We start from the raw sequence: 26,654 nt of genomic DNA, 5'->3' as shown, positions 1-26,654 counted from the left end.
CCCCACCCCCCCAATTCAGCCAGAGGTGAAAACCCAGAATAGCAAAGTGACTCATTCAGCAAAGTCATAAGCAGTTGAAAACATCTTTCTTTTCAAAGTGAAGTGCGTGCTACTAGTTATGTCTGTAATACACTTAACCCTGGACAGAGTCAGTGTGAACCTGGGCCAAACCCACCCTTACTCTGCTAGCTGTGGGCTTTGGAAGCCATTTGAAGTATAGAAATAAAGTGAGAGGAGAGGCAACACATGTAGACAAGCAGCAGTTTTGTTGGTAAGTAGGGAATCCATGCCTCCATTACTTCGATGCCAAAGAGCCCAACTGGGCTGGGTGACATATAAACTCAAGCAAGACACCTCACCCCCGTTCCATCCATACAACCTCCCAGAACAGAGGAACGCAGACACCAGGGCTTAAATTAGATGCATTTTTTCCACAATGTTTATTACTAATGTACAAAATATACAAAACAAAAGAGGTTGGTTCCCCTTTAGGGGGCAGCTGCACCCAAAGGGAATGGGGGTTAGGATAGTCCATGTCTCAGCAAGAGAGACCGTAAAAAAATAATGGAAATGAAACAAAATCCCCCAGGCCCCAACAATAATAAAGTTTATCAGTTTTCGCAGAAAACAGCTTTGAATTCCCCCCAGCCGGAACGATTCGCTAGCACCAAGGGAAATTGTGTCTCCACGGCTGCTGGCAATATGGGAGGTATACAGGGGGTGTATTTACAGCAAGGAAAGGGAGCGCTCCGATCTCACTCATTCACACACATATGGAACCAGCAGTGGGGTGAGGGGAGCCCATGGGTGCGGAGCAGGTGTAAACCAATAGAAGCCCTCACTCAGCAGATCTTTAGTTAGCCAGGGGTTGGTGGTTAAGGGATCCTCCACATGGGAGGATTGGCGCCCCCATGATATCCCATTAATGACCAGATTGAAGCATCCTCCCATTGATGGCGGGAGGGCCCCTGACCACACACATGTGCCCTAGAGGATGGGGGCACGTGGTAGGGGCTTGTTTTTGTTTTAGTTTTTTGGATTTTTTTTTTTTTTCACTTCTGGGGGCGCCGGGGCTGGCAGTGGTGAGGCCGGCTGCTCCTCAGGGCCGAGGCTCCCCGGGCGAATGTCTTCAAGGCGGGCCTGCCGCTGGCGAACCTGCGGACAGAACACAGCACAGAGCCGGGCAGGCCGTCAGGGCGGGGCAGCCGGCCCCTCCCTGGCCCCATGTGCCCCCCTTCATTTCTTGGCTGGTTTCACATAGGTATTTACAGAGATAAAAATCCTGCCTGCCCCCCTCACCCCCCCTCAGGTCCCCAAGCAGACAGGCAGCTCTTGTGCTTGCAAAGTCATTGGGGGGCACGGAGTTGGGTCCCATCGGCGCCTCCATCAGGTTAAAACGACACAGGAGGTAGTGGGGGGATTCCCCCCACAGTGGTTCCTCAGTAGCAGCGGGTGCTGGGGGAGGGTTTGCTCCTCCCCCCCCAGCTTTACAGGGCCTCACAGAAGCCATAAGTGGTGGATGCAGCACGAGTCCAACAAGGGGGAGCCCCAGAGTCTGTGAAACAGGGAATGTGCTGGGTGGTTTCACGGGGCGTCGCCGATTCCCACAGGTTAGGAGGAGGAGGGCGGGGTGGGGGGGAGGGGATCCGGGCTCCCCGGTGCTCCCCCCCGCACCCCCGGCCACGGGGCATTAAGGCAGGGGCGGCCCATTCACTCCGGGATGGTAGAAGGCACAGTTGTTCTCGTACCTGCAGCTGCCTTTCAACATGAAGTGGCGACACATGGGGCGGCTTGACATGTCTGCGTGAGAGAAAACGGGGCGCAGGTCAGCCACGGCGGCGGAGGCACAGCCAGGGGTCATGTCAGAGCAGGGCCCACTGCCCACGGGCAGGCAGATGGATGAGGGAGAGACTACTGCTCCCAGCATGCAATGCTCCTCCCTAACCTGAATGGCCAGGAGCACACAAACTGCAACACTCTACCCTAAAACTTCAAGTCTTGAGCAACCAGGAGCAGAGAGGCAACAGCTCCCAGGAAGCACTGCTCCACCCTAGCCCACACAGCTGGGAGCAGACAAGATAGCTCCCAGCGTGCACTGCTCCTCACTATGCCCAAGCAGCCAGGAGCGCAGCGCTGCAATGTTCCACCCTAACTCAAGCAGCTGGGAGCAGAGGCTATAGCTCCCAGCATGCAATGCACCCATCAACACTGAGCCTCTCTCACAGGCCCATGGGGGGTCGCCGCCACTCAGGGCCTCGTGCCCATGGTGCCGGGCCTGCAGGGTCAACTGGGTGCATTGCATGCTGGGTCTCTCCCATAGGCCCGTGCCCTCTCCACCTGCCAGGCATAAATGGGGGAGGGGAAGGGGCGCCCACAGGCCCCTCCCACATAGGGGCAGGGCCATTCCAGAGCCACGCCCCACAGCTCTCCCTAGAGGGCAAGCCAAGCCCCCCACATTTACCTCCTCCATGGCCTCCTCCGTGGCCCCGGCCATGATCCCCTGGGTGACCTCTGCCGTGATCTCCTCCATGGCTGCCGCCGTGACCCCCAACTCCATGGCCTCCACCATGGCCGCCGCCATGACCCCCTCCATGGCCACCATGACCCCCGTGACCTCCGCCGTGGCCCCCGTGACCTCCGCCGTGGCCGCCGCCGTGGCCGCCTCCTCCACCCATGCCGTTATTAGGGGGTCCGCCTCTGCCATTCGGGGGGCCGCTGCTACGTCCCCCTCCTCCTCGCCCCCGGAAGGGGGGTTCTCCTCCTCGCCCCCGGCCACGATGAAAAGGTCCTGGGCCAGGTCCTGGGCCAGGGCCGCCCCCTCGCATGCCCCCATGAGGGCTTCCTCGAATGCCGCCGTCGGGGCCATCCCAAAAGTCGCCTCGTTGTGGAGGGGGAGGGCCCATCATCCTGGGTCCACCGGGCATCCCAGGGCCTGGGGGCATGTTAGGACCTCCTGGGCCACCATGAGGACCTAGAAAAAGGCACCAAGGTTAGAAACACCCTGGGAAGATGCACATAGAATCTGCTCTCCCATCCTGCTGCTCCCTGCAACACAGCACTAGGCCACTGGGGTCAGGACTGACTGCATCAAGAAAAAGTGCCCCTAACCCTGTTTCTTTGCACCAAAGCAGCACTCCCTGTGCCCTGGTCTGCTCCCAAAAACTCTGCAACAATGTCTTCTACTATGTGCTGGGCACTGAGAGCAGCATTGCAAGTCACTGTAACAAACTGCAAATCTGACACCCCTTCCTGCCCATAAAATGGAAGATACTTGATTCCTTGCTTACCAGGCATGGGTCCTGGTCCCCCTGGTGGGAAATGCTGCATGTTCTTTGGTCCAGGCGGGAATCCATTGGTGAGAGGCCCTGGGCCTAGCAAACCATGGGGCACTGAAAGACAGAAGCAGCAGGAAGGTCAAATACCAGCAACTGCATATCAGCAAATACCAGCAATATCTCATGCACTAGTACAGGCGTGGGACCAACTGGCTAAGCAGCAGCTCTCCAGAAGAGGACCTGAGGGTTACAATGGACAATAAGCTGAATATGAGCTAGCAGTGTGCCCTTGTTGCCAAGAAGCCATTCATCATCCTGGGCTGCATCTGTAGAAGCGCTGCCAGCAGATCAAAGGAAGTGATTCTTCCCCTCTATTCAGCACTGGTGAGGCCACATCTAGAGTAGTGTTTTCATTTTGGAACCCCCCCCCCCACTACAGAAAGGATGTGGACAAATTGGAAAGAGTCCAGTGGAGGGCAACGAAAATGGTTCAGGAGTTGGGACATGTGACTTATGAGGAAAGGCTAAGAGAATTGGGCTTAGGTAGTCTGGACAAAAAGAAGACCAAGAGGATGTTTAATACCAGCCTTTCACTACCTGAAAGGGGGCATGAAAGAGGATGGAGCTGGACTGTTCTCAGTGGTAGCAGATGACAGAACAAGAAGCAAAGGTCTCAAGTTGCAGGAAGGGAAGTTTAGGTTAGATACTAGAAAAAAAAATTCTCTCACTGGTAGTAACCTCTCCATCCTTGGAAGTTTTTAAGACCTGGCTGGATGAAGCTTTGCCTGGGATGATCTAGTGGAAATGGTCCTGGTTTGACAGGGGGTTGGACTACAAGACTTCCTGGGATCCCTTCCAACCCTAATTTTCCATGACTAAGTGGATCAGGCTCTACAAGAGATTCACTCTGACTTGGCCTATGATTCCCCGCAGATAATTTTGCCCTTGGATCTTCCAGGCACTAGTTTATGGGGATGCTGCTCTGGAATTCTCAGAAAAGGGGATAGGGCTCACATCCATCAGGATCAGTAACCACGGCACCAACTATTTGGCAAAATCACTTTAAATCCTTCTGACTACCTTTCTATTTCCACTTTTGTGCCAGGCAACAGCTCTCTCCATAACTAGGGGCCTAAGTCACGGTGAGACAATAGGCTTTTCATGGCCTGCTTGCAGCATGCAGAGCTGATTTTGCAGGCATTTTGTGGTGGCCCCAGGCCCCACTACTGATTAGTGGAGAAGCCCCAATGGCCCAGCCCCTCAACGTTGATTGGCAGAGGGCATCTTCACTCAATCTGCATCACTACTGCTTTTTATTTTGGTTGATTTTGCAGGAAATTGTGGCCAACACCGGATTTCCCAGAGATTGCAGACAATGCTGTTTTTCACAATTTCCATGTAATCTGCAAAACTGTGATTTAGGCAGATGCCTATCCGTAACCAGTGGAATAAAACTCTGATTGTCTGAGAAGTCCCAGATGCCCCACAGCAATGTTCACAAACTCTAGTGATTCAACTGGTTCTACTTCTTTTCCATTTCACAAGAAAATAATCAGGACAAGAGCATCACCCTGCCTAATCCAAGATAACTACCTCCCACCAATGAGGAAGAGGGGTAGGGTCAAACCCCAAATGTGGTTGCTTACCTCCAGAGGGCCCTGGGGGCTGAGACTGCAGATTGCCAAGCAAGTGTTTGATCTTATCAGAGTAATCTGGCTGCTTCATTAATTCTTCTGTCTTGTGGTTGTTGGGTCCACCCTGTGCAGGGAAGAAAATTTTCAAGAGTGGTTAGAAAACGAGTCCTTCCCTCTATAACATGTTACACACCCTTGGCCCTAGCCATCCTGCTCTCTGTGATCCCTAATGCTAGGAGTCTGTGATGGTCACTTTCACACTATTTTAATCTGCCTAGATAGAGGCATCAGAGCCTTGGGGCAGGTGGTATTTAAGGTTCAGTCCTACCCATTTACTTCTTCCCCCTCCACTGCTGTACTGCTGGATCATGGGCTTTCTCTTCCTGCTAATACTCTGAAGGTGGGAATATGGAAGTGCATGGGCCAATGACCAGATCTGGGACTAGTTAGGCCGATAACCTGATGCCTCCCAACATCCCAAGTAGTTTTAATTAGGGGGTATATGTAGGGTATACCCTGACCACAGCTCCTGCCCAAATGGCAGCTCCAATTACCATGATGGATGTGAGGATTTCCTGCACGTTGATGGAGGAGTTGGGGTTGGGGCCCTGAGGGCTCTTGCCTGCCCCCATACTACCCATCAGGTTGGCCAGCACTGGGGGCAGTTTCGAGCCCCCGGCTGCATCTGGAGACTGTGAGGCGACAGCTGGGTCGAGTCCCTCCTGGTAGGCAGCCTCGTCCATGGCGCATTCCTGAGAGAGGGCACAGAGACACTAGAGTCAGGATGGGCTGCAGGGAAGGGGAAAGCTGTACCAGCCTCAAGGGCTAAGGATTCACAGCTGGATATTGGGCGGTTGGCCTTTGCCCTTCTCTAGCCTCTCTCATCATTTCCTAAAGGGCCCAGTGAGCTGGTCACTGAATACAGTCCTGCTCTAACCACTAGCCATCTCCCGGAACAAGCAGAACCCTACAGAGGCCTGACTACTAATTTGCCTGGCTCTAACATACTGAAGCACCCCTTTTACTTCCTCCCCTCCTTCCCCCCACCCACTCCAAGCAGACTTGGGTCAGACCTACCTCATCCAGGGGGATGAGTTTGGGTGGCACAGGTTCATAGGACTCTGGATCAGGCTCATGGGGACTGTCTGGAACACTGCAAAGAAATAGAAGTAACATTTGTTAAGTCTTCATACAGATTCATTTTTCTAAGTCTGAGTTGACAAAGCCCTTAAGTAATATCAACTTCCACCCTTCCCAAATGTCCCAAGGGCTGGATCAAGCCAGACACACAAGTTCTTTCCATCATCAACCCATTAGTAGTGGATCCAGTAGAATCATATCATCATCTTGGGTCTCCAGCACCTAATGAGGTCTCTCACTAGGTCATCCATAGAGACTGAACCCAGGACCTTTACATATGGGCCACTATGGCTTGAACTAAGTGAAGAGTTTCTGTCCCCAGGAGGAAGAACTCATGTGCCTCTATATGTGAAGCTTTCAGGATGGCAGGGTGGGAGGGGACAGACCCATCTTGGGTCAATACAGGCTGCACTAGAAGTGAAGAGCCTGGTTGCTGCATGCTCCAGCTACTAGGGTGAGACAGCCATCTCAAGTTGGACTGAATACAACATATGGGGCAGCCATTCCAGCAAGATGGAACCAGTGTGCAACCACTGAATGGAACCCTAACCTCCTGCCCCTTAGCATCACATAGCCCTACAACTTGACCCACCTCTCCTTGGACAGGAAGATTTCCTGCAAGATGCCTTTCTCCCGCTCAGCCTGAGTGAACTTCTCCTGGCTGCCACTGCCTGGAACTACCAAGGGACTGGGCAGGTCAATGAGCTTTGGGTAGATCCAGGGCACCTTCTCCTCCATGGCATCATGGCTGAGTCGCCGTGCTGTTTCGAAGGCGTGGCGGTCCATCAGCATCTCCCGCTTGGCTGCCTCGCCAAAATCTTTGATCTTGTTCACATTGACTGCAAGACAGGGAAGGAAGGTTTAGACAGAGACCACACATCTGAACTGCCAATGCGAAGTATTTACTAGACATGAGCTTTTCCATTATAACACATTACCAGCCTGTCCAACCCATACCTCTAACAGAGCTGGAGTGGATACACCACATACTTCACTCCCCATCCCCTTGAACCAGCCAGTCTTCTTGTCATGGGGCTGGATTGGTGCTGGTGCTCCCTAAGTAAGAAGGGGCCTGTATCCTAGTATCCCATTTCCAAATCCCTTGGGGAAGCTATTCCCTAGGCCCACTTACCCCGCTCTGTCTCGTCCAGTTCAAAGTAGAAGTACTCCCGCAATTTGCTCTCCTCAGGCCAGCTCACGGTCTTCCTCTTTTTGCCCTTCTTCGTGAGCTGTGTAGCGTCAACAGAGCTTTCAGATGGCTTCGTATCTGAGCTCTGATCGGAGGAGGCTGTGAAGATGAGATGCAGACCTCAGTGATCGGACCTAGCCAGTGTCCTGGCCCACCCAAATCCTGTTTAATTTTAACCTGTCACTCAAGAGATAGAAACCCTGGCAGCCCTTGGGTAAAGTCAACACAGGGCTGAAATCTTCCTTCTCCAGCCAGCTATATGCTGACAGCAGGGTCTACATGTGCACATGCAGCACAGGTTTTCCTGACCTTTGTTTCAGGTGGGAATACTGGACTAGATGGGCCTATGTTATCCAATGCAATTCAGCTAAGTGCTGGGATAACAATGCCCTTCCCCTACACAGACAGCACTTCTCCCTTCTTACCGGTATCCATGGGCTCTGGCACTTCCACTGCTGGTACAGGTGTGCCTGGCCGATCTGTCTCCATTGGCTCTGATGCTGTGGCAGGTTCTGGTGAAGATGGCTTAGCAGCACTGGCTTCTGGGGCTGGCTTCCCTTCAAATGGGCTTGGCTGAGAGAGAGAAAAAAAAGCCCCATAAGCTCAATATAATATGAAAATGAACTGTTTACTTTCAGGTCCATCCTCTAACCATTAGCCAGACACTACTTCAGGGCCAGGGAACCCAGGAGTCTTGAATCCAGTCCCTCTGACAAATCCACTGGATACCATTCCCTTCCCAGAGCTAAGGACAGAATTTAGGAATCCTGCTTCCCAGTCCCCAAACCCAGTATTTACCATTCCCCTCCTTGAACAAGGAACAGAACCCTGCTCCCTTCTGTAAACAAAGAAGCATGTTTGTACCTTAGCTGCTGTAGGAGACAAGACCTTCTTTTTCTTTTTGATCTTGATCCCTGGGATAGGGGCTGAATTAAGGGCATCCAGAAAGCCCAAACCTTCCATTGCTGAAAGAAAAGATGGGGGAGAGGGTAAGAGAGAGGTTACACAAACGGCATGCTTCAAGCATCTGCAACTTCCAGTATTATGTAGCACTCATTCCTGTCCCACATTTTGAACCAGAGTTCAAGAGTCTTCACTTTCAGGCACTTTACATACTTACGTTGTGGGGGGATGATCTTGACTTTGATCTCCTTAGTAGTGTTGGGAGTAGTGTTTAGGGGCTTGTATTTCTTCTCTGCTGGTGGGTTATCCCCAGAGGGAAGAGCTGAGCTGCAAAAGGAAATGCACATACATCTCACAGATGCTGGGGAAAGGGATCAAAACACATCTATAAGCAAGGATCAGTTGCAAGGTCAGACTCTCAGCATTTGACATGTATACATGAGGGTGTTCTGCATCTGGCTTACAGAAAAACTAAATTAAATGCAAGGTTCTGTTATAGGAAGATGTGCAAACTCTGCTTATATTAGAAGCTTGCTAAATGCTCGTGCTTCAGTCCTACAGTCACCACCATTTTTAGAATGCAAGATGGAGAATCTGAGCAGGAGAGCAAGGGAATTTGAACAGGCAGTCCTAAAATTGCTCAACAGGTAAAGATCTGAAGGAGTAGCAAGGGAGGACTTGAGGACTGTTAGCTATACTGGATATGCTCAAGGACTGCTGACAAACTTCCCCCAATAAAGGGCTGTCAGATTTCCTGTTAATGTGAGAACAGGAAACAGAATCAAGGACTCCTGACTTCCAGCCATTCTGTCCATCCCATCCCTACCATCATCTCTCAGATCATTCTCCATGACAGAGGCTTCATTCTGGACATCTTCTCTCACAGTAGTTTGGAGACGGGGAGCTGGACAAAATGCACAGACCTACCTCTGTCTCTTAATCGGCATTGGTTTCAGGTTGTATTTATCAGATGTTACTGAAGCATTATTCTTCTTTATAGGGGCCAGTGAAGGAGTTTCCATTTCCAGGCCTATAGCAAAGGGGAACAAAGGGGTTAGGGACAATGAAGCAACAAGGACTTGCACCATATATTTCCACTCTTTGTAGCCAACAGCATGCTGCAGCAAACTGGGAGAGGGCAGCCAAGTACCAGCTGTATTCTACTCTTGCCCAAGCATTATTCACCTAGTGGTGAAATGCAACTACTCCTGGAGTTACACCACACAGGTTCTCAACCCTCCTCACTAAGCTTGCCACCCTCATTAGATTGAACTTCAAGAATTCAGATGCACATCCCCCTGCCACCCTCAATACACCCTGTATCCCCAGTAGCTCCCCAGAACCCACCTGTAGAACGAAATTTGGCATGGCTGGGTGCTGTTGTACGCAGGGATTTTGGTTTCTCTCTCTTCTTCTCTGGAGTCTCTTCTGCCTTGGCCTCTGCCTTGGCCTCCTGGGGTTTCTCTTGGACAGGTGCTTTGCTTTTACTCTCTTCCTTCCGCTTCTTCTTGTCTCGCTCTGAGGAGAAAGAGAAGATCAATCACCTAAGATGTGGAGGGTACAAGTCCCACGAGAATAGTAGCCCAACATTAGTAGGCTCCAAAGCTGAGGAACTACCATGGGGGTTTGGACCTTTTGATGAAATAATTCCAACTCAGCAGCACAGTGACAGAAAAACTACACTGATTGTGCTCACTGGTCTGAGCAACGGGATACTGGGCTAGAGGGGCCCAATGATTTTATCAGGGATGTCTGGGTTGTTTCACAGGTGTTTTAGGGGCCTTGAAGTGGAAAGTCTGGCTAAGACCAAGCAGCTTGACTCACCTGCTGGTTGTGCACTACTTTGGGACCGGATGACACCCATCCAGTCGCTGACCAAAATGGAAGCCAGTCTGCGAAGCTCTGGAAGGAGACAGAAAGAAGTTGTTAGATAAAACAGCATGTGTTGAGCTCCAATGCACAGAAGGGGGCATGAACACACATTTTAACAGGACACTCTCTTACCTTCATCCTCACCAGATTTACTAAGCTGCTTCACCAGTTTCGCCGTGTTGTTCTGTAAGAGATCAAAAGAGGGATAACTGTCAATGTTGACTCAGAAGATCACATACCCCCCTGCTCCATTCCTGACAGTACAGCATATACTTCCTAACACCATACTGAAGTATTAGAGTTAGCGTGGACTTCGAGGGGAGTACATCTGTAACTTGACCTACCTGCTTCAGATGATCTACAGTAAGGGGCAGATGCTGCAGGGTAAGTAGAATCTGCTGCAACAGGGGTACATTGTTTGAAGACTTTGAGCTGGTGAGCCAGGTGTTTAGCAGCTTGTAACCTCCAACTCTGATGAACCTGTAGAAAAAGCACAAGTAGGTCAAGTACCACTAGCACACCCTTCCTCTGCTACAGCTGAGCCTTTTGCCTTCTCTCTGCTCCCAGGACAGATTTGAGTGCTAATGGCAACTGAACCCTTTCCCCTCCCTCTACTCCTACGATGGATTTGAGCACTAAGGGTAATAAAGCACATAATTTGGTCCTGAAGTGATGAGCAATAGATCTGGAAAGGGGATCTAGGAGTACAATGGTACAAGTGACAACTAGGAAAGTAGCTAAAGGGTGTGACAGTGCATACAAACTTGCTGACAGAGTCTGCTTCAGATATGTAGACCAGATCTCATTTTGTTACCCTTGGCTCAGATGGTGCAAGGGGCTGAATTTCAGCAGCCCACACACAGCAAGTTTCCCATGCTGTCCAACATGTTTCAACTCCTAGTCCCTCTGCTGTAACCCAACAGTCCCCTTTCATTCTTCAGTAGCTGGGAATGGACCCAAGAAATGCTGATTTCAGGACTCTACTTCTCTAGCCACTAAACTACCAGATAGCCTTAAAATAGGAAGAGAACCTAGGAGTTCTAACACCCAGCTGCCTCTGCTTTATCACCCAGTAGGAACTTGTCACAGTGCTTACTTTGCCAGTATGTCTTGAGCCCGGGTTTGCAGCAAGATGTTCAAGTAGATGCATCGACTAACCATTTTCTGTGCATCTTTCATTAAGCTACAATAAGAAAGAAAGAGATGAGCAAAAATACTATACTACAAGACAAAGATAAGTGTACTCAGGAAATCATCTGCCTCTCAGACAGGACCACAGGCATGAAGGCAAATAAAAGAAAGATTAAGAGAACTCTAGAGAACCAGCTGGCTCAAGAAAAGGATGGGCTCTCCATTAATTTAAAAGCAACACTGATTTACACCAATTTAGTATTTACTCCAAGATGAAGACCTCTTCCAGCTTCATCGACTCCTGACTGGAGTTATTGCAATCAAGTACAGTTACAATTGTTAAATAATTACTTTATGCTAGGATGATGGGAGAGCTTTTGTACTGAATGCTGGAAGTGCCTCCTTCTCAATGACTTGCCTTCAAATAACTTCTGGAATTCACTTCTTCTGGAGAACTGGGATCAAATATCCTTTACAAAAAGGGCTGGATGTTTTTGTAAATCACTATGGGATGGGTACTGTAAAATAATACCAAGACTTGGAAGCATATCTTCTATTGAAACTAACAGAACCCAGGGACCATATTCACGGCTAATGTAATTGGTGTAGCTCCCCTAACTGCACTGTACATACTATGATCTATACTAATTGAAGATCTGCTCTCCATACACCAAGTCTCTTAAGACTGCTACAAAAAGGCCAATTCAGATATCTACTGCTATACAAACAAACTGAAGGGAAGAAGCATGTTTAAACAAGTATTATACACATCTCTGGTCTGATAAGTCATTTTGACAGAGCAGAAGACACTATGGGAAAACTGTGTTTTGCTACATTGGCCTTCCAAGCTTAAATAATGCAAACCAAACACAAAACAGACACTTACTTGAAAATCTTGGTGATTCCCTCTGTGTTTCTGACTTCGCCATCTCTCCCAAGGAAGCAATCCAAACCTTTCAGAAGCTCCTTGGGATCTATTGGTCCGGAGCCCATGGCAGAACGTTCTGAAAAAAAAAAGAAAAAAAGAAAAGCTCAGCAAAAGCGTAGTGGAAAACAAAACTGACTCAGAACAATCCCAATATTAAATAAGTGCAAATTATTGGCCTATTTTTCCACCTGTCAAAAGGAATCCTAGAGTATAACATTATTGAAACAGATCATTCCTGCTTTGAGTATTTGTAAACCAAGACATTTTATTCAGTTAATTCAATTACCCTCATGAAAGCAGACACACACACATGCAATTACTTGGTTGTTACCAGGGTGGACAACTACTGAAAAATATTTCTTTGCCAACATATTTCTCGTTTTACCCAAAACTTCTGAAAAGAAACAGGGAAGAGAAACAACTGTTCTAGGGAAAACAGAATGTGGCAGATAGAGAAATAATGTTGGAGCGCAACTCCAAGTCCAGCTGTACTCTGTGACATTCAAGCTAAGGAGAGTTTTTGGGCCAGGTGCCATTTACTGAACTACACACAAAGGCACAATAAGATCATAAAGCATTTTATTCTTTTCTAAAAGCTATAGTGGGCAACCCCACCCCTATTTTCCTGAATCTTCTTGGTTTTTGTCATTACATCTTAGGGATTTAGGTCTAAGATTTTGATCAGGTAAGTATAGATCTACCCACATACAGTTCAGAGTCCAAAAATAAAAAGTCAAAGCACCTATTTGTTAGCCATGTTGCTTTGCTTATGAAAAAGGAGATGGAAGGAGAAAGACGCATTAACTATAGTTTGATTAACTAGTTCTAGAAAGAAAAGGCTCTGTAGGGGTAAGTAGTACTGGGTTACACTGGGTACTGTTTTGCTACTGAGAACTGAAACAGAAGTGGAACTCATTTGCAGAACAGAATTTAAGAGGAGCCTAGAGTAGAAGAAAAGTCTATAAAAAAATCGACAGGAAAGCATTTGGGCTCAACTATTTAAAAAGGATGACCATCTTTATTTGTTTGCTCAGTAACAATACCTCCAAAATCCATAAGCTCACTTATAAATTGCAGTTTATTTTCTTTTTATGTTTTCATAAAAAGTCAATGCACCGAAGGGGGAAAAAAAGTACATATTTACAGAAAAGTAAATAGAATTACAAAGAATGCACAGGACACAAAAAGAAGACAAGAGAAAACACTCTGCCATTTTGTTCCTTTATGCAATTCTTCATTCCACCCAGAAATGAAAGGCATCACGGACCGAGCTGACAAACTTCAAAACCAGGGATGTTAGACAAAAAAAAAAAAAAAAAGACATTCAAGAGTTTTAGGCTGTGCAAGAAATGGAAAATGTAATTGAGGAAGTGGACAAAAAGTGTTGCATTAGATCTGTCAGGATGCATATTGCTAGAGTATATGTCAAACTCTGAGTAAGAAACTGAATAGAAGTTGAGCTATAGTTAACTCCTAGTACAGCCTCTGCTGACAAGGATTACCGCAGCAAAGCTAGCTGCCTTATGTGCATGGATTGATTTGCAATTTACACCAACAGTCAAATTGGATTCCATTGGGTCCTTTGGCCTACAGCTGCTAGATGGTGGTATAGATATCTGCTATGTAACTGGTTATGTACAAGAAAGAGGGTAGTGTTGCTGTAAGGTATGTGACTGTTGTATGTTAGTGCTGACAAAATCCTACTTAAACCTGGGGTGTGAAATTGACAAGCAGAAGAGATGAAAAGGTGAAAGGACACCGGCCAATCTTTTGCCCCAAAAATCTAGTTACAAAAGGTATCTGTTTAAATGTTTATATTTCATTTACAGCAAGGGGATATTGATGGAGCAGATTTATAGAACACACCAAGCTGCTACATACTTTGACCTGAGGGGATACAGACTGGTCTCATTCAGGTCTTCTCAGGCCAAATTAAAGACCACCACCAGTACAGGAACAATCCAGACGGTTTTAATGGCCTCTTATTTGCTCAGGGATCTAAAATGAGAAATACCTTGCCAACATCCCTACATGATCAGGATATTTAACAGGGTTTCATACAATGCTGACCAGTGTTCAAAGTTCAGAGTAACTGAGAAACACAAACAAGGGTGTTTGCAAGGTGTCCTAATAATATAAGGCAAGTAGAATCTGGAGATTGCATATAACAGGAGTCACCAGCTTTGTGTATGGCTAATTTTGCATTAGTCAACTTGGCTGCTTGAAAAAAAGAGTCAATACCTTATAAGCTACCCTTCCTGACAATGGATTCAAGCATAAACCTAGAGAAGTACCTAAGAATAAAACTTTGGCACTTCAGGGTAATGAGGCAAGCAGCCTACAGTTCAACACTCCTGAAATCTAATGGACAGAAGGGCAAAGCTGAGTGACTAAAATATTCCCACTTACTTTAAGCAGCTGGCCACTCCCAAGTCTGCATGGGTAAAAGTTGCTTAAATGAAGCATCACCATTAACTCTCAAGTACTGTATATGGTGAATATCACATGGGACAAGTTATGCAGGAAGCCTGACTAGGAGTGGAACATCGCAATCACCATTTTGTGAGAAATAACTAGTACTGAATGGCAGAATACACCAAACAGCTACTGTGCGTGTCTGCACAGATAGACACACCTATTTTTCACATTTTATATGTACTAGGAGTACAATGGTGAAAGTGACTAGCAGGAGAAGCTAATGGGGGTACAAGCCTGCTGATAAAATCTGCTTTAGGAATGTATAACAATGTCACCCTCAGAAGGTGTAAGGTTGAATTTCAGCAGCCCATGCACAGAAATTTCCCGTGTTGTGCAGCAAGGAGTAAATACGCAAGGGTAGCTATCAACAGTTCTTGTGTTACACTACCCTCTGAAAGAAATTACATATGCTGCAGGGGAAGTCAGCAAAATGCAGCACTGAAACAATTGGAGCTGTGTGTAAGAGGTTTGCCAGTGCTGCTTGGCAAGGGGGAGATGTGGTAATAGACACACACACTCAGATGGGCAGCTTGGCTAGGTGCCAGAACTTTGTTGCTGTGGCAGGATTGCCGAGACTGGATTCAACATGGAATGAAGAGATCCCCTTGTTGCTGCCTTTTCAAGTAAAGTCCTTTCTCCAAACAGGAGGGCAAGTGATATCCAAAGCCAGCTCTTCCACATTCTGATGTGGACTGGTCACCAATACAGAGTCCCTCCAAGTTAACTGCAGATTCACACCTCTTATTAGGCAGAGGCAATTTGAATTGGCAAAAACAGAACACGTCCTAGAACAACCGTGGACACGGTTGGTAGTGATGGAAAGTTGTTACCAGCTGATGGTCACACTGTGGTTTGTGCAAAGCAAGCATGGCGTTGTCTCCATCCGGGTGGAAGTCATCTATGCTGAAGCACCACCTCTCAGCCTCTTCCCCTGGTGGGGAAGCCAAGGATTGAGTGGGCCATGGAGACTGAACTCCCCTCTCATACCCCCCAGAGGTGGCCCCTCCATATGTGAGGTGGTGCACTTTGATGGGGAAAGAGCTTTCAGTGCCGCTGCTTGGCTTGGACACAGTTTGCTGATGACGAGAGGACTTCAGTCTCCAGGGCAGTCAATCCAACCACCTGTCACCATTCACGTGAGAAATTTAAAAGAAGAAACACAAACACAAGAGAGTTATGTGTGCGCAGGAAAAACTGACCTATATCAGTCCTGTCTTTCTGGGGATAATTGTACAAGCAGTACTGATCTCAGTTTGTGCTGGATACCCAATGGGAATGGGAGATACGCAACCATAAGAAACCAAGAGTCTGTTACAAATCTAGCTATGTCTATGCTTAAGAGGTTGCTTCATTCAACACTGGGATATTAAGAAAGGATAAACGCATGGAACTAGCCAGGGTGGAACGATAAGGATTCCGCATTTCTCTAGGGTGTCTCCTTACCCCCCAATCTTGTGCACTGGAGTTGCAGTAGGGTCTGACAACAAACTTACTCCCTCCCCCTCCACAGAGAGCATAGTGCAAGGTTCCATTCCCCAGTGTTACCCAACAAGAATTGTGACGTTCTATTCATGGATACTCAAAGTATGTGCCCATAAGTCTGACGTGACTGGCTTTAAGAGCCATGCATTCTCACTCTCTCATGCACACAGATACACCCACCCCTCCTTCCCTCTTCAACCAGTACAGTACCAGGACTAGACTCTAGAGAGAAAAAAAAAAAAATGTAAAGAAAATTTTTAATGCATCTACTCAATTAAAAAAAAGTCAATAATATTAGCTTTTTTTTCCTACCAAGTTATTTACTTTCACTATTTCTCAGCTCAGGCAGTGAGAAGTAGCAAATTCTAGCGAGTTTCACTTTCTGGCACCCTAATAACTGCAATGCTTGGGTTGCAAATATGGGAACGCGTTAACTACCAATGGTATTCAGAGTTCACTGAAACTTGGTAAGCTTAAAAAAAAAAAAAAAAAAAAGCACAGTAAAGTTAATACAATATCTGTTTAAAGAGAAGATTATTTAAAAAAAAGTGAACTGCAAAGGTTTTGTTTCAGGTTAAATTGTTGTAGTTAAAAAGATGTAGTTAAAAATCTTAAGATACCTCTCTATGATTGTACCCTAGAACAGCATTTCTCAACCTGTGGGTTGCAACCCAAAGGTGGGTCATAAGAATATATGAAAGGGTCACAGACAAACTTTAAAAATGGATTCTCCTTTAAAGAAAAAGATGGGAAACCATAGCTTTTCCCTTGTAGACTGGCAGTTTCAACCTTTAAGGGGCTGCTTAGGCCCCCCCCCAGGGGGGGCTGGGGCCTGGGTGCAGCAGGTCTGCTAAAATACCAGGTTGGGACTGGCCAATGTTTACAAATGGATCTTGGTACAAAACCAGTAGAGAACCACAGGACTAGAACATACTGAGCTGATGCATATAATATTAACACTTTAATTTTAAGTCCACCCATAGTTCTTTTGGACAATTTGTGGTACTTGTGTCCCCTCCTCCAAGTAAGGGAACCTAGTCCTTGGGTATCCAGGACTTTAGATAGAACTGGACAGGGTTTTCTACTTCACCTAGGTTCTTTAGGGAATCATGTTAATCAAGGGAATCAAGTTATTTTATAAAAAAAAAATTGAGAGGTTGACACGAAGTCTATGGTAGAATAAGCACAGAACTTGGAAATCCTGACCTCCTGGTCTCTCCATTTCTACAGCTAGGCAACTCTTATTTCAGTCTTGGTGAGAAAACAGGTGTCACATGGCTCAAACCAGGGATGGGGAGGTGGAAGGGGTGGGAAACAACTCACATCCTAAAGGGGAACTCAACATTATTATTACCAGTTGTCTGATATAGCTCTGGACTTGTCTTAAAAAATCCAGACTTTGTTTTTTTGGGGTTTTTTAAAATACAAGAACCACTACTCAAAATTCAGTATTAGAAGACTTTGCAGTTCACCTTTTAAAGCATTAAAAAGAACAAAAGGTACATTTATAGTTGTTATACACTTTTAAACACCTTAAATTTAAGTTCATTTATAAACAACATCATGTACAGCTCTAATTAACAAGGTCTGTGCTCTTGGCGACTTCAACTTGACCTGCAGTCATTTGGAAGAGACCTGAAACAGCAAAATGTGTTACTAGCCCTGAATGTAGGTTATTACAGTGCCAGCCAGATTGGCTGCAATATGAAAGGAAATCAATGGCATTCAACCCTGAAAAGCAACAAAAAAGATTGCCATTGGGTATATTAACAATTCTTAACCAAGAATCTCAGAGTATGCAAGTTAAGAGCTTAATTCACTGGCTCCTATGAGCACATCCCACAAAGTTTGTTTGTTTTTTTCATTATTTGCTTTTCAACATATCTGGCCCAGCAATCATTTAGGAATCTATTAACACTCAAGATAAATTAGAATCCAGATTGGTGCTCAGAACTGTCTTGGTTCTGCAGTGCCAGAGTAACTGGAATGATCAGAAATAGCCAAATCTAGCATAGGATGTAATCTGAGATTTGGTAAGAAGCCATTTTTAGAAACAGAGTAGAATTACATTTAAAAAGACACAAAAACTGTTAAGCGCCATTTACAGACATTTAATTTGTGACATTTTAAATCTGGCAGTTTGAGCACCCACTATGAGCAGTTTTAAAGAGCAAATAAGTCTGCAAAACATTTGCACAATGGACATCTCTGCCACCTTTAAAAGTTCGTATCACAAGAAGCATTTCTCAGTTATCTTTTCTTGCTAGAGGAATTAACACTTTGGTAGCTGGAAAGAAATGAAGTATTGCAGAACGCTGGCCCCTACTTAACTGCATCACAATGATTTCACATAAACCAGAACGGGTGACCACACCTCCATTTTTGCCCAGGTTCCCTGACTAGATCCTCTTGTATTAGCATTAAGCATGATCTGGTTTAAGTGTCCAATTTCATGCCCACCTCAATCCTGCATTTTGCTTTGCAATGGATATCTGAACCTTTCAGTGACCTTTGGCATGTTCTGAGAATTCAGGTGCAGGACTACCCTTTTTCCAGTGAATAAACCTGTTAACCTGGTTTGTTCTAAAGTCAACAGACAAACTTGGTAGAAAATAGTAATGATTCTAAAAAGGACTCCACTATCAAGTGTGGGAAAACAGCAATGCTAAGCTTTAACAATGCTCTGTGAGCAAGCTGCAAGGAAATAAGCTAGAGGCGGTATCCCTCCTCACCAACTCCTGAAATGAGATAACTTGTACAGGAGTAGACAGAGGGACACACTAATCACAGTATATAAAAAACACATCAACTAAATAGATGCAGCCTAGAATGTCTTCAATGCTCACCTCAAATTGAAAAGGAGTAGAAGCTATTATAGGTCTACAGACCTAAGCGTGGGTCCATCCCTAAAGAGCAAATGTTTCTGGGAGTCAGAAAACCTGCCTCTACTAACAGAGTTTGATTAATTTTTTATCTCTAATAGCCAATAAAATTTTGAAAAAGTGCGAGATGGATTCTGTTTTGCCCATGCATCAAGTTTAGTGTAATTGCAAGGCCTAATTCCACCCAGCAAAATCGCCATTCTTAAAAGTGATAGTGAGGATGAAACCATCTTCACACACTGATCCCAGCCTGTATTAGCAGGGCTGGTATACATAAAGGCATTTTAATTTGCCAATAGGTTAAACATGATCTAGACGTCAGTGTCCCACAGAATTATACGCCTTGTACAGAGAGACTATTCAGCAATTCAATTGCTCAGTGGCTTATTTTTTCTTGTTACATTTGAAATAGAGTTGTAACCTAAGATTTGCATAGGTAGTCTTTCACTGTAAAGTCATACACCAATAACTCTGTTAACCCACTGAACAGTGGAAGTCAGTTTGTGGAATCTGCAAAGCAACAGTAGTTTTAATCTACTTCCAGCTTCCTCAGTAACCAAATCCTCCTGAAACATTGGGTTTTCAGAACTCCTGGATACTGGAATTCCAAATGAAGTCAGAACTGCAGTTGGCACTTCTGGGTATCAAGGCTACTGGTTTTACACAGTGAGAAATGCTTCCAATGATGTGAATTTTAAGCATACTTTCATAAATTTCTAGCCGACATTAAAAGTAATTGTTAATGCACAAGATATAGCATGATCATAAACACAAAATACAGCTCCTGTAATTTAACCAACAACCTATGTCTTTGCTTCTGAAAAAAAATTGAACAGGTCAAGCTGGAAAGGAAAGAAAAAGCAATATTAATGTACATTTCTTAGCCAAAAGGTTACCCTCAAACAAACAAACAAAAAATACTCTGAAGCCAGTTACTGGTATCAACATCAAAAGGATACGAGAACCAACAGCTATTGCAGATACTAAAACAATTCATATGTAACAATTAACTGCGCAATAGAATTCATGAAAGCCAATTTGCAACCCAATTTTGCAGTGTAAGTGCAGAGTACCAGAGGAAGTAAAACTTAAGAACAAAAACACGGCATTATCACACCTCTATAAGAAAAATTGAGAAAATAACTGTTTCCAAAAAGATTTCAAAACATCTTTCAGTTTGGCCAGAAGTTATTAGTGTAGGCAAAGGAATCTATAAGCCTGTTACTTCAAGCTGTTTCACAGGAGCAAGTGTAAAGACTGGAAAAAAAAAATAGCCCAGTGCCCCTGTGCATAACAAAGGTAACTAGAATATATGGGACAAGAATCCCAGGGGACTACAGAAAGCTGATAAACAGATCATAACCAGCAGGTCATGCAATAGGCACTCCCTTCTGAGAGTCTCTTAAATATTTATCCACTTCCAAGATCCAGCCATTTGATGCAGACACTGCTTGGCTAGTTTTAGGAGTACCAGTTGTGTGTTCCCTTTCCACATAGGAAAAAGAATCCTGCAGAGATTGGGTTAATTTCCAAGTATTACAGATGATGGGGATTTGCTGATGCTGCAAGAAGTTAACATGCCACAGATTCACAGCCTTAAAGTCTGGACAGATTAACAAGAGGACAATAGACAACAGACACCATGAAGAAGGAATGGCTACTAATCTATCAGCATTAACACCCCACCACCACCCAATAGCACTCCAATATAGTTTAGATACCCCATAACTGGAGACCACAGGGAGAGTTGTTTTGTACTTACAGTTTAGATAGAAATCGGGATTTTAGTCCAATGAAGACATATCTTCATATCCTATAATCCTATTAGTATATAGGACAAGGATTTTGAAGGCTTTTGTATTCTAACCCCTATCCCTGGGGAATGACTGAGGACTGGTGGTTGTTATTGCAAGGCTACAAAAACAACAGCTGTTTGTTAAATCATGATTAAAACCATTCTGGCTGGAATAACCCATTAATGTGTCTTCTGCCCAAGGATCTCCCCTGCCTCTAGAGATAACAGGTTAAGCTCAATAGCTTGACTTCGAGACAGGAGCAGAAAAGGCAGCATTTCAGGTACACACTAGAATCCAGAGTCCTGACCCTCTTGAACCCATGCTCCCTCCCACTGAAGTGGAAAAATGTCTCCCACCCCAAGTAACACAGCCTTTTGACGAAACTACATTCCCTCCCAAATCTAAGCGTACTGACAAGAACAGGCATCTAGACAAGATCCAATTCCCAGTTTTGTGCTGTAATCACCAGACTGTATTCTCTTCCATTTGTTTTACTGGACTGTGCGTCTGTCTATAAGCCCAAATATTGCTTTTCCTTGGAAAGGCAAGACAGAACATTTGGACTGTAAGAGTTTAAAAAAAACAAAACAAAAAACCTTATTTCAAAGCAGCATTTCCAGCTGAAGATCTGGATACACAAATCAGAGACCTATTAAGTGCTCCACGGGAAAGATATTCTCCCTTTGGTTTAAACACTAGCAAGTAACACTAAAAGCTTAGAAATAGGCAAGTCATACAGACTGAGCAACTCAAATTTCTCATGTAGGAAAGGAGGAATCTCAGTGATTCTAGCTAGTATCACTGAGCTAGAGCAAAAAGCTCAAGAATGCTGCCCAGTAAAAATGGATTCAGCCTATGGCTGAGCACTTCCTTTCATTCTTTATAAAGCAAAAGGAAACCATGGCTCAAACTGGACCTTTTGTTACTGCCACACCCCAGCTTTTTACAACTCTCCTCCTGTATTACAGCATCGTTTCCTTGCCAAACTGGTTATGGCATCCTAAGTGGGACTACGACTTGGAAAGGGGAGGAGGAAGAAAGAATAGGTCAAGCAGGAGGAAACTCCTTGTAAAAACAGAAATCCTGTTGAGACAGACCTAGCAATGAAAAGAAAATCCCTTCTCACTAGGCTTCAGTAGCTCTTTATAAGAGTTGAGAGCATTTAAGAGGCATAATCTTCACCTGTTTTGATTCTAAATTAAAATACAGTATTAATAATAAAAGTAACCTGTACTGAGACCCATCTTTAAGAGCCACTGGATACATTTAAGAGACTCTCAAATAATTCTGGAATCTTTTTAGACTGCTGAAAAGTGTAATTTTCAATGGTCTACCCCCTAGATTGATCATTTATATGCAAAAAACTATAAATGAACCTTTTTTACCCCAACCCCCAAGTTTGTAAGTTTCCACTTTAAAGACTGACCCTCTACCTGCAATTTAAAAGTTAACCCTGTCAGGATAAGCAGAGCCTAGTGTAATGTCTTTGAGTAGCTTCTAGCTCATTTAAAAACTTTTCCTGACTTCCAAGTTGTCTTAAAAGTAAACACGTGCCATTCCCACTTATAGAGAGAGCACTGTTTGTGTTGATCCCGCCCCTGCGTTAACTCCAGCCTGGGATTTATTAAAGACCCTGCTTTAATCACCTCTGGCTGGCTCTTTTGTATTTTCCTAATTTAGCATATTTCCATTAGCCTTCTGTCTGCTTGGAAATTTACCAGAACACAACTATGAGGCCTGCGGTCAGAGCAATGTGAACTGTCACGACAGATGCAGAGATGAATGATCTCTGCATACCAATCTCCAGACCCACCTATCTCCAGAGACATCATCTTGTTTGATCAGTTCTAAACCTATGGTGCCTTTGCTAAATTTACTGCCATGTACTCAACTTACCTCATTCTACTCGCACTATAGGAGTTTACTATAAATAGCTTGTATGTACCGAACCAAGAGAAACTTAACACCCTACACGCCCCACGACTTCAATAGGGATGACCAGGGCACAATGCTTCAGGATTGGCCCATTACAGTTGGTATATGTTCAGATGCGCTACAGTGAATACAGTAACTGTATCGCTTCAAGTTATATGAAATGCTACCACTGGACACTACTGCAGTCGAAGGACCTGCTTTGTGAAGTCCCTTTTTGAGGAAAAATGGAAGAGAACTGACACTTAAAGCCATTCACAGAAGCAGTGTCTCCATTGTTAAAAGCTATCCAACATTCATGCAGATCCAAAGGGGCTCATTTTGGCAGAAGAAACCAGTTTACTCAAATTTAAAAATATGAAACTTTTAATTTTAGTCTCTGAACAGAATGGCAAATTCTTAAATCAAGACTTAAAATAGCCTTACAGCCTCTGCATGCATCGGCAGGTGTCACTGCATGGAGTTGACAATGGAAGAGAATAGGAAAAAACAAAAACAAAAAAAAGCGAAGTGGTCTGGAACAGAAATGAAGGTTGTGAAATGTAATTAATACCAGAAAGGTTTGCTTACCAGGTGAACTGTGGTTGTTTCCCTCCCTTTGATGAAGTAATACAAGTGCGGGCTTCCCTTTTTTTTCCTAATGATCACGTCTTTTCCTAGTACATTGTACAGGAACTATGCACTGTGGAATGTGGCAAATTAATTGAATAGAAGACTTTACCTTTTCCCTGCCCGACAAGACAGTTGGTGTGTATGTGGCTGGAGGAGATGCACATATCTCCCCCCAGACCCCCCACAACATCCTTGACCCACATTTGTGGGTTATGTACAGCGCCTTTGGAGTCCAGTGATAGCATTTCACATCTGTTATGACAAATCACAAATTATATTAACTGATCAAGATGAATTCTCCCAACCACCGTCCCTTTGGTTAAACCTATAGTTACAAGTGGAATTCGCAGGACTGCAGGAAACACAAGAGACTGTTTTACGCTAGCAGAGAAGCTTGACAGAAAACAACTTAAGTTACAAATACAAGGAAGTCAGGAGAGCAGAAGGTCCAAAGTCTTGGGTTATGTTGAAACCTACAAAAAAAAAAAAAATCTGGCGGATGTAGGCTCGTACTTTGCACTTTATATAGGTTTGTGCCTATAAAATTCCTGTAGACGAAGAAGCTGGGAGTGGAATTTGTTAGATCGGTATAGAAACGGAGGGGCAAGGGTAAGTGCCTCCCCTCCTCCCCTTCCCCTTCCCTTGCCAGGAAATGCAAGCAACTCAGTGGGAGGAGTTTGCTTGGAACTGGTTACATCACCTCCCTGCCCACAGCCTTGTGGGTTGCTTTGTACATGAAGAAAGACAAAATGAGGCAGGCGCCATTTTAGGAGCATAAGGGCGAAGAAACAAGAAAAAACCCCAAGGCTTAAGTATCCATTAAGAGGACATGTACAGTAACACAGCCCCTACCACACATACACACACACACACACTCCCCCCCCCCCACAATTTTATCCTATTATCCCAAACCTACAAAATTCAATTACAAAAACAAATAAAACCCCACACAATTACAAAAAAATAAATTCAGGTTCGGTTGCTACTGGGAGTCAAAGATTCAATACAGAATCTCTTCCCACCACTCTCCCATGACAATACATCCTGGGGAGGCTAAACTGTGTCCCGTCAAATACGGGAGGGGCAGAAATGGAAGGTAAAAATGGGATCAACCTGCAAAACATAAAATAAAAAAAATAAAATAAAAGGCTGCTTGTCGGAACAAAGACAGGCAGACAGAACAGGTTCGCCATATTTGATTAAGGGGGGGGAATATGAAGCTAGAATTACATTTTTAAAAGCGCATTTAAGATTTCATTGTAATTGGAATCTATGAATTAACAAAATCCTTGTTTAAAAAAAAAAACATTGAATTTTAAAACAATATTTAAGCTACTAAACTTCCTTGCAATCTTTATTTGTAGATTGCCACCCAAATTTAGAAAAAATCCTTTTCAATTTCCTTTCCCCTGCTACTCTCACTCTCTCTATATACGCACATTATTGAAATGACAGGCAGGGCTTAATTTTTTTTTTTTTAGTCACACAAAAATTTTAACATTTACATTGAATTTAAAATAAGAGGATTTGACAGCATTGCAAGGCTAATCTTTCAAACCAATCCCACCACTAATACCAGAAATTGCTTTCCCTCGTTACCTACAGCCTTACCCTGCAATCTTTATGTACAGATTGCTCATTTAAACAACCTTGTCTCCCACACAAAGAAGCGATACTTTATCATTTAGTCACCGCCATCTTTTGCATGGGAGCTCATTAACCCTTCATAGTCCTAAAGACGATGGATTATTCTAAGATACCATCGTAGTCCTTATAAATACGCATTTTTTAAAAATGCTTTAATCTCAAGGGTTAACAGCCTGAAACAAAGTCTATTGTCCTCATAAACAGACATACGCCTATTTTTGGTCTCTCCCTGTAATTAGTTTCTTTGGCACAACGGAGGAATTTTTTTTTTGGTTTTTTTTTTTTTTTTTGGTCAGTTGGTTGAAAATTCGACACTTACTATCCAATTATTTTTCTCGTCGACAGCGCTTCAAAGTTTGGTTTTGGATTAAGTTGTGTATTTTAAAGAAAAAAAATATTTTTTTTGTTTTTGGTCATGGCTTTAAAAAAAATACAGCAACTTTTTTTGGTTTGTGGCTGTTTGTCGAGATAAAGAAACGAAAAAAAAGTTGCTCGATTTAAAAAAAAAAACAAAAAACAAAAAGAGATCAGGGCAGGTTGTTTCTAATTATTATTTGTTTGGTTTTTTTGTATGTTTAAGTGGCTGTTTCCTTCAGGTCACAAAGAATTTAAACGGCTTCCCAAGGACGGTCAAAAATATGGTGGCTGGTTTTTTGTGTCTTCCAAGGACCGAGTGGGGGGGATTTTCTCTGGTTTCTCTTGCCAAGCTCGACGCAGTTTCAGGACCAAACAAACCTGGAACAGGAAGAAAAAAAAAGAGGGGAGCGCATAGATTAGCATTTTTTGACAGAAATGGATCAAAAAAGGTCATTAAAAAAACAAAACCATAGCACAAACCACATCATCTAACTCATTAAGTTTGAAAGGTTTCCTTCCCGAGGCCAAAAAAAAGGGTTGTTAAAGGGACAATTTGGAAGAGGAAATATATATATATAAATAAAGGGCGGGGGGGTCAGGGAGAGGGGGAGAAAAGGAGCAGGTTTTTTCTGTGCCTTGGGACTTTCCTGACCAACCCTGACCCTCCTTTACTCGAAAGACCCCAGCTCCCTCCGCCAGACCCGAGGGGCTCGTCCTCCACGGGCCTCTGTAACGCCCGAGCTCGCCCCAGGTGGAGGTTGCAGCCCCCCCGCCCAGCGCCCACAAGCCGCGTCGCAGCACGGCTCTGTACTCACCTCTAACCAGACCCCAGAATGGCCGAAAGGCGCGCGGGCGGCGCCTTTTATAAGGAGCCCCGCCCCTCCCGCCCCGCCCCCCCGGCTCGCGCGGCGGCGCGAGAACAAAGCCCACTTCCCGCTTCCCCACCCGCCCCGACTGGACTGATCCTCTGAAACAACGCCCAAACCGAAATCGGAGGCCGCAGCGGAAAGCCTCTCGGCACTGGAAAGCGGCTGCCGCCTTCCAAAACCGTTTTTAAAATCGGGAAAAGTTGTGACGCAGTTTCGCCGGGGCCCGGTGCGCATGCGCGCGGGCGGGCGCCATTTTCGTGGCGTGGGGCGTGGGCTAGGAGGCGCGGGTAGGTGACCGCTCCCCAGCGCTTCCTCAGCCTCGTTGCGCAAGCGCAGCAGTGGGCTGCTCCGGGCGGGGCCAGTGCGCATGCGCGACCACCGCCCGCTATTGTCTTGTGTTTGTGGCGCAGTTTTTATTCCTTCTTGAGCACTGCGCATGCTCGAGGGTGGGGAGGCGCCTCTGGGGGGGGTTATCTCCAGTTCTCTACGAAATGCATGATGCGTTTCACAAGTTAATAATTCTTCCT

The 26,654-nt window shown here is 45.1% G+C and overlaps 1 protein-coding gene across 3 annotated transcripts; it reads right to left on the bottom strand.

The window, feature by feature from the left end:
- Positions 1-411: 411 nt before the first annotated feature.
- PPP1R10 (protein phosphatase 1 regulatory subunit 10) lies at positions 412-26,096 on the bottom strand. 3 transcript variants are annotated; one of them, XM_059715078.1, is made up of 21 exons: positions 26,074-26,096; positions 25,221-25,636; positions 12,031-12,148; positions 11,110-11,196; positions 10,358-10,493; positions 10,146-10,197; positions 9,966-10,043; positions 9,489-9,659; positions 9,069-9,171; positions 8,359-8,468; positions 8,103-8,203; positions 7,664-7,811; positions 7,182-7,337; positions 6,642-6,888; positions 5,987-6,062; positions 5,464-5,661; positions 4,922-5,033; positions 3,288-3,389; positions 2,462-2,971; positions 1,749-1,800; positions 412-1,155 (listed from the first exon to the last, which is right to left on the bottom strand). In XM_059715078.1, exons 3-21 carry the CDS (start codon positions 12,135-12,137, stop codon positions 1,053-1,055), a joined length of 2,649 nt encoding a protein of 882 aa, XP_059571061.1. In that variant the 5' UTR covers positions 12,138-12,148; positions 25,221-25,636; positions 26,074-26,096; the 3' UTR covers positions 412-1,052. The 3 variants fall into 3 exon arrangements, with proteins under 3 accessions (XP_059571061.1, XP_059571062.1, XP_019334325.1); XM_059715079.1 differs by lacking the exon at positions 5,464-5,661 and having other exon boundaries at positions 26,074-26,095; XM_019478780.2 differs by having other exon boundaries at positions 1,067-1,800; positions 26,074-26,095.
- Between the last annotated feature and the right edge of the window lie 558 nt (positions 26,097-26,654).

Source organism: Alligator mississippiensis, chromosome 11 (assembly GCF_030867095.1).
Source record: "Alligator mississippiensis isolate rAllMis1 chromosome 11, rAllMis1, whole genome shotgun sequence".
NCBI classification, from domain to species: Eukaryota; Metazoa; Chordata; order Crocodylia; family Alligatoridae; genus Alligator; species Alligator mississippiensis.
Note: the sequence above shows the minus strand (reverse complement) of the source record. Positions and strands in the feature narration are given on the sequence as shown.